Source organism: Cebus imitator, unplaced genomic scaffold (assembly GCF_001604975.1).
Source record: "Cebus imitator isolate Cc_AM_T3 unplaced genomic scaffold, Cebus_imitator-1.0 Scaffold588, whole genome shotgun sequence".
NCBI lineage: Eukaryota > Metazoa > Chordata > Mammalia > Primates > Cebidae > Cebus > Cebus imitator.
The window spans coordinates 769,188-777,568 of record NW_016107903.1 but is presented as its reverse complement, the minus strand read 5'-3'; the positions used below and the strand labels follow the sequence as shown (position 1 = coordinate 777,568).

General features: G+C 46.4%; 1 protein-coding gene across 1 annotated transcript in view; it reads left to right on the top strand.

The window, feature by feature from the left end:
* The first annotated feature begins 1,550 nt into the window (after positions 1–1,550).
* SNX4 (sorting nexin 4) overlaps positions 1,551–8,381 on the top strand; it is a 64,020-nt gene continuing 57,189 nt past the window's right edge. Inside the window, exon 1 of the mRNA XM_017516440.2 lies at positions 1,551–1,738. Within this exon, the coding sequence (XP_017371929.1) occupies positions 1,598–1,738 (141 nt within the window). The 5' untranslated portion in view covers positions 1,551–1,597. The remainder of the gene's footprint in view (positions 1,739–8,381) is intronic.

Genomic DNA, 8,381 nt, shown 5'->3' with positions numbered 1-8,381 from the left:
TTTTTTTTGAGACAGAGTCTCATTCTGTTGCCCAGGCTGGAGTGCAGTGACATGATCAGATCACTGCAACCTCATGCCTCAGCCTCCCAAGCAGCAGGAATCACAGGCACACACCACCACGCTTGGCTAATTTTTTGTATTTTAGTACAGACAGGTTTCACATATTGGCCAGGCTGGTTTCGAGCTCCTGGCCTCAAGTGATCTGCCCGCCTGGGCCTCCCTAAGTGCTGAGATTACAGGCATGAACCACCACTCCAGGCCAAGAACCATTTTTATTTTATTATTTTTCTTTTTTCTCACAGTATGCTTAAATTTTGGCTTTTTTTTTTAATGCCTAACTTTATTTTCTAATTTTTCACAATGAATGTATTATGTGTATATAAAATAGGGGAAAATAACCATCGGATCCATTTTGCCCTGATTTAAATTTTTTTTTTTTTTTTTTAGACGGAGCTTTGTTCATTTGTCCAGGCTGGAGTGCAGTGGCATGATCTTGGCTGAGATCAGCCTCCTCCTCGTGGGTTCAAGTGATTCTCCTGTCTCAGCCATCGGAGTAGCTGGGGTTACAGGTGCCCGCCACGACACCTGGCTAATTTTTGTATTTTAATAGAGACGGGGTTTCACCATGTTGGCCAGGCTGGTCTTGAACTCCTGATGCCAGGCGATCCGCCCGCCTCAGCCTCCCAAAGTGCTGGGATTACAGGCATGAGCCACCGCACCCAGCCCATAACAGATTTATGAACAACTTAGCACTTGGAAATGATTACTGAGCTGAGGTTTTAGAAATGAATGGAAATTTGCTCCCAGGCCAGAGAAAGCATTCCAGGAAGAGAAAAGGGTGTGTTACAGCTTGAAATAACTAAGTGGGCAGAAAAATGTTTCTGTATTTGAAAAATTGAGACCAGACTTTGTATAGAAAGTAGTTCAAGGTACCGCAGTCTGTTGCAACCAGTGAGCATTTTCCATCCGGTTACCATGGTGAAAGCTTGTCAAGGAAGCAGGTTTGGAAAATTTCAAAAAGGGATGTTTGTAGAAAATTATCAGGCATCTCCAGGGCTTCATGAAACACAACAGAACTCAAGCCCTGCTTCAACGGGACGCTTCACTTTCCTCAAAGCCTTTCAAGTATTACCTTTTGCTGAATATATTACTCAACCTGCTGAAAGTTAATAATTTATGGAGCTCTGATCTTTCCGGGAGAAAACAAACCTGATAATGACAGGCAAGGCAAAGTCAGGTCAGACTACGCCTCCAATTTCTTTTGAGTTTCGTTGGCTTTAGGATCGCCATGCCTGCTTCAGGTGTTCACTTTCCCCTTGCGTTTCTCTTCGTCTCTCTCTTCACCAGCTCTCCCAGCTCTCTGTGTGTCCTGGCTTAGCAGCTGACCAGGTCCTCCGCAGGCTTGCTTGTCCTCCCACCCCCAGCTCCGCCTCCAGCTGCAGCTCTCTGAGCCCTCCAGGTCCCCGCCCCGGCCGGCTGAATGGAGGGGCGGGGCGATGGCGAGTGGGGGGGCGGGGCATCGCTAACGGAGAGACGGGGTGGCCGCGGGCGGGGCGGCAGCGCAGGCGCACTGGGTTCGCCGCGCCGAACTGCAGCCATGGAGCAAGCACCTCCGGACCCCGAGCGGCAGCTCCAGCCGGCACCTCTAGAGCCGCTGGGCCGCTCAGACGCTGGGCTAGGGGTTGCGGTCGATGAGGAAGCTGAGGGCGCCCGAGAAGAGGGCTCCGGGGGCGACACGGTGAGGAGAAGGGGCAGCATAGCCCTTATGGCCTGTGTCGTGGCCTAGCGGGCAGGGCCAGGCTGGGCTGGGCTCGGCTCCGCTGGCGCGGGCCGGTGGGCTTGGCCGGGAAGGCCCAGCGGTGAGGGGAAGCGAGGTGGAAAGGAGGGGGCCGCAGGTGCAGTAAGGGGAGGCTCGGTGGAAAAGCGGGGTGCTGGGTGCGGGGCGAGCGCCAGGCGCTGCAGGTGACCGAGGGAAGGGTCCAGACGGCGGAGGAGAGGGAAAGGACGCGTGGGTGCCGGAGCCCCGGATGGGCGAGGCTGGAGGGGGTTTTCAGTGGTCGCGTAGCCGAGAGATCTGGACCGCGAGAGAGTAATGCTGATGTTTCAGGCAGTTGGTAAGGGGTTTTGCTGGGAGAGGCTTAAAGGGACGCAGTGGGTAGTGAGCAGCTGTGCTTGAGAAGGAGGGGAATGCGGGACTAGAGTGAGGTGCAGGTCGAGGCAATAAGCATGGTTGGTCTGGTTCTGCCATCAGGAATTGAAGAAAGTGTCATTCAAGAAAAGGTACAAATGAGAAAACATTTTTTTTAAACTCCTTGTTTGGCTGTAATTTCTTTATTTGGGGGAAGTGTCGTATTTCCCATTGGAGACTTACTGAAATCCAGTGTACTTTTTGAAGACCCTTTAGTAATTAGTGATTTTCATTTGCTTGAGGAAAAGGAGAAAAATGTATCATATATATGTGTTTCATTTCAAAATGTTTTCATATATAATGCAAGATTTGTAGACCTGCTTATATTTGAAGGCTTTAAGAAACAAACTGCAGTGCTCCGCATCAGACCACCCTGCCTAAAGTCTCCTTTTGTGTGCACTGCTCACACAGCTCACTTCAACCTCGAACTCCCAGGCTCAAATGATCCTCTTGCCTCAGCCTCCAGAGTAACTGGGACTACAGGCACACACCACCACGCCCAGCTAATTTTTTTTTTTTTTTTTTTGAGACAGAGTCTGACTATCACACGGGTTGGAGTGCAGTGGGGTGATCTCGCTCACTGTAACCTCTACCTCCCAGGTTCAGGCGAGTCTCCTTCTGAGTAGCTAGGATTACAGGTGGGCGCCACCATGTCCAGCTAAGTTTTTTTTTTTTTTTTTTTTTTTTTTAGTAGAGATGGGGTTTCACTATGTTGGTCAGGCTGGTCTTGAACTCCTGACTTTTGGTGAACCACCCTCCTCGACCTCCCAGAATGTTGGGATTACAGGTGTGAGCCACCATGCCCCGCCAAATTTTTGTATTTTTTGTAGAGATGGGGTTTCACCATGTTGCCCAGGCTGGTCTGCAACTCCTGGGCTCAAGCAATCTGCCCACCTGGGTCTCTCAATAGTGTTGGGATTATAAGTGTGAGCCATGGTGCCCGGCCTAGAAAGACTTTTAAGTTTAGAGACCAGCTAATAGGGGCCTCAGGATTTGAAGGTTTTGCCTGCTGAGGAAAATATCTAGGTATATAGGGTAGCATGAAGACTTTTTTGGGTGTACTTTTTTTTTTCTTTGAGACAGTGTCTCACTCTGCCCCAGGCTGGAGTGCAGTGGCACTATTATAGCTCACTGCAACCTAGAACTCCTGGCCTCAAGCGATCCTCCTGCCTCGCCCTCCTGAGTAGTTGGGACTACAGGTGCATGCCGCCACACCTGGCTAAGTTTTGTATTTTTTTGATAAAGATGAGGTATCTCTGTGTTGTCCACACTTGCCTTGAGCTCTTGGGTTCAATCAATCCTCCTGCCCCAGCCTCCTGAGTAGCTGGGACTACAGGTACACACCACCACACCCTGCCATTAGATATTTAGTTAATAAGAAATTGCAACTAGAATATAAAATCTGTTTGTTATTTTAAAAGATAGTATATATGTCTTTTGTTAATTAAAACAACTCTGTATATATAGTATAGATATTTGAAAACCCAGAGATGCTATAGTAGAAGTTGTAGTTACATACTATTTCCTGGCATTTTTATTTTATTTTATTTTTTTGAGCAATCTCTTGTCCTATCAACCAGGCTGGAGAGCAGTGGCGTGATCTCTGGTCACTGCAAACTTCCACCTCCCAGGCAACAAGCAATTCTCATACCTCAGCCTCCTGAGCGGCTGGGACTACAGGCGTGTGCCAACACAGCCAACCAATTTTTTTTGTTGTTGAAACGGGGTCTTGCTTTGTCACCAGGTTGGGGTGTAATGGCACCATCTCCGCTCACTGCAACCTCCACCTCCCAGGTTCAAGCAATTCTCCTGCCTCACCCTCCTGAGTAGCTGGGATTGCAGGCATCTGCCACAATGCTCAACTAATTTTTTTGTATTTGTTTTTAGTAGAGACGGAGTTTCACCATGTTGGTAAGGCTGGTTTTGAATTCCTGGCCTCAGGTGATCCACCCACCTCGGCCTCCCAAAGTGCTGAGATTATAGGTGTAAGCCACGGCACCTGGCCCTAATTTTTATATATTTAGTAGAAACGGGGTGTCACCATGTTGGCCACGCTGGTCTTGAACTCCTGACCTCAAGTGATCCACCCACCTCAACCTACCAAAGTGTGGGATTACAGGTGTGAGCCACCGCGCCCGGCCTATTTCCTGACATTTTTGGAAAATACTTGTAAATACGTGTTACAAGAGCCCGTCAGTTAATGACCAAAGTTATGCAGTTTTGTTTTGTTTTTGTTGAGATGGAGTTTCACTTTGTCATCTAGGCTGGAGAGTAGTTGATACTAGAGGCCTGCACCACCACATCCGGCTAATTTTTTTTTTTTTTTTTTTTTATTCGGAGTTTCGCTCCTCTTGTTACCCAGGCTGGAGTGCAATGGCGCAATCTCGACTCATCGCAACCTCCGCCTCCTGGGTTCAGGCAATTCTCCTGCCTCAGCCTCCTGAGTAGCTGGGATTACAGGCACACGCCACCATGCCCAGCTAATTTTTTGTAGTTTTTAGTAGAGACGGGGTTTCACCATTTTAACCAAGATGGTCTCGATCTCTTGACCTCGTGATCCACCCGCCTCGGCCTCCCAAAGTGCTGGGATTACAGGCGTGAGCCACCGCACCTGGCAATTTTTGTATTTTTAATAGAGACGAGTTTTCACCATGTTGGCTAGGCTGGTCTTGAACTCCTGACCTCAGGCGATCTGCCTGCTTCGGCCTCCTAAAGTGCTGGGATTACAGTGGTGAGCAACCGCGCCTAGCCTATGTGGTTTCTTAAAACAACTCCCTAATTTAGTAATTTATAAAGAGACACAAGCTATTTGGGCAAGTATTTCAGAATTACTAGGCATTCAAACAAACATACATTTAGTGCATTCCTTCCCCTTCCCCTGTTCTCCCCTCAAAGAGAAAACCAAACTGAAAACTCATCCTTTGAAGATCTTCACAACCCTTCACCTCTCTCTATACTCTCTCAGTCTGTCTTCAGTTGAGAATTACTGTAGTATTTTTATGGCCTCATTGTAGCTGTTACTAGTAGGAAAGAATGTGGTCTGGGCACAAAAGTAAGTTAGTTTTCTGTGGGCTATGCACAGCGGGGCTCTACTTTTTATTTAATTCTCAAAATTACTTCCAATAGATGAGTAAATGGAACCAGCCAGAAGCTCAGAGAGAAGTAATTTGGCCACGGTTACAAGCTAGTCAGTAGCATGGCTGGGATTTGAATCTAGGTTCACCTGGCATTGAAATCAGTGCTTTTTCCATTAAGCCATTTTGCTTCATTAAAAAAAAAAAAAAAGTTTAAAATAGTCTTATACGTTGTTCCAATACTGTATTTAAAGTATTTAGTGTAGTTAAGACTAAGTTGTAATTTTTTAGACTAGTCAAGTGCAATAGTGAGAAGGGGGAAACAAGTAGAACAAGGAGTTTGATCTGTGACTGATCTTGTGAAAATCAGTTGAGATAACTTACATTCAGACCAGCCTAAGTTGTAATTTTGAAACAGAAAAAAAGGTGTGAAAGATGTGTTGATTTATCCATTTTTTACTAGCAAGATATCTAGGCAAATAGTGTTCAGAGATGAAAAAAAAAGCTTGCTTACCCACCCTTTTTTTCTTTTTTGAGACAGTGTCTTGCTCAGTTGCCCTGGCTGGAGTGCAGTGGCAGAATCTTGGCTCACTGCAAACTCTCCCTCCTGGGTTCAAGTGATTCTTGTGCCTCAGCCTCCCGAGTAACTGGGGTTAAAGTCGTGTGCCTCTCTGCCTGACTGATTTTTTATTTTTAGTAGAGAGGGAGTTTCACCATGTTGGCCAGGGTGGCCTCAGACTCCTGACTTCAAGTGATCCACCCACCTCTGCCTCCCAAAGTGCTAGGATTACAGGCGGGAGCCACTGCGCCTGGCCCAGCTTTATTTTTGACTGCAGATTTTAAGAGGGAGAGTAATTTGTACGAATTATTTTACCCCAAGAGGTTTTGCAGACTTCACTGCCAAAGAGTCACAAGACTCTTGGTTTTAACGCCACTAATCGGGATTCTTTAAACTCTATGTAAGCTCTTTTTCTGTACAAGTGCATTTGTTTTTTAAAGCTATTGTTCTATTTAAAATAATTTGGAAAATGGAAAATATGAGAAGGGAATTCATTCTCTAAGAAAGGAGTAATTAGTCCAAGTAGAAGGAGAGGAAATAGCAAGGGAATGGAAGACAGAGTGCTTTTTTAGATTCCATTGAGTTGGCAGTTAACAGATAGGTATTTGCCAGAGAAAAACCATTTACAGTATTTGCCAGAGAAAACCCATTACCTGAGGAATTCATAAGTGATTTTTAGGGAGAGTGCCCTACACCTGGGAGTGCTAAAGGAGCAAAAACTGATTAAGCAGCGGGTGGTTAAAAATTCCAGTGCATATTGAATAGCTTCACTGATTGGCAGCAGAGAACTAAGTGGAATAGACCAGTAAGATATGAGGCATTCTGTGGAGAAGGATAACATTAAAAAGGAAGAGAAAATTTACAGGCATAATTACATAATTCATCAGTTTAGCAGCTAATGATAAAAGCATACTCAAGAATTTTTTATTGATTGCGATTGAGAAGAGGTCTCACTTTGTTGTCCAGGTTGGTCTCAAACGTCTGGGCTCAAGTGATCCTCCCACCTCAGCCTCCCAAATAGCTGGGATTACAGGTGTGAGTCACCATGCCCAACCAAATACATTTTTTTTTTTTTTTTTTGAGACAAAGTCACCCTCTGTGGCCCAGGCTGAAGTGCTGGGGCATGATCTCTGCTCACTTCAGCTTTCTCCTCCCAGGTTCAAGCGATTCTTCTGCCTGAGCCACCCAGGTAGCTGGTACTGCAGCCACATGCCACCATGCCTGGCTAATTTTTGTATTTTTTTAGTAGAGATGGGGTTTTGCCGTGTTGGCCAGCCTGGTCAAACTCCTGGCCTCAAGCAGTCCTCCTGCCTTGGCCTTCCAAAGCAAAATGCACTTTTACCTCATAATCAGCATATGCATACTTTCGTATGTGATTGCTGTTTCAGGAAACAGTACTTAGCAACTACTTCATGTAACACTTATGATATTTTTCTTTTTTTTTTTTTTCTTAAAAATTTTTTTTCTTTTTAAAGACGGGATTTCACCATGTTGGCCAGGATGGTCTCGATCTCTTGACCTTGCGATCCGCCAGCCTTGGCCTCCCAAAGTGCTGGTATTACAGGCGTGAGCCACCGCGCCTGGTGATATTTTTCTTTTCTGTATTTTTTAAGAACATTTTTTTGTTTGTTTTTGTTTTTTTGTTTTGTTTTTGAGACGGAGTTTCACTCTTGTTACCCAGGCTGGAGTGCAATGGCACGATCTCGGCTCACCACAACCTCCGCCTCCTGGGTTCAGGCAATTCTCCTGCCTCAACCTCCTGAGTAGCTGGGATTATAGGCACGCGCCACCATGCCCAGCTAATGTTTTGTATTTTTAGTAAAGACGGGGTTTCACCATGTTGACCAGGATGGTCTCGATCTCTTGAACTCGTGATCCACCCGCGTCGGCCTCCCAAAGTGCTGGGGTTACAGGCTTGAGCCACCGCGCCCGGCTCTTTTCTGTATTTTTTAATAAAAAAGAAACACTGGGCTGTATGCAGTGGCTCACACTTGTAATCTCAGCACTTTATGAGGCTGAGGTACATGCCTTGAGACCACGTAGGGCAATGTAGGGACACCCAGTCTACAAAAAATAAAAAACTTAGCTGAATGTGGTGACATGTGCCTTTGGTCCTGGCTACTCATGAGGCTGAGGTGGAAGGATCACTTGAGCCAGGGAGGTTGAGGTAGCAGTGAGCCATGATCTTGTCACTGCACTTCAGTCTGGGTGACAAAGCAAGACCTTGTGGAAAAAAAAAGTGTCAGAGGCCAGGTACGGTGGCTCACGCCTATAATCCCAACACTTTGGGAGGCTGAGGTGGACGGATCACCTGAGGTGAGGAGTTTGAGACCAGCCTGGGCAACATGTATTTCTCTACTAGAGATACAAAATACAAAAATTAGCCAAGCATGGTAGCACATGCCTATAATCCCAGCTACTTGAGAGGCTGAGGCAGGAGAGTTACTTGAACCTGGGAGGCAGAGGTTGCAGTGAGCCTCGATCTTGCCACTGCACTCCTGCCTGAGCGATAGAGCAAGACTCCATCTCAAAAAAAAGAAACTGATACCCCAGAATGTAG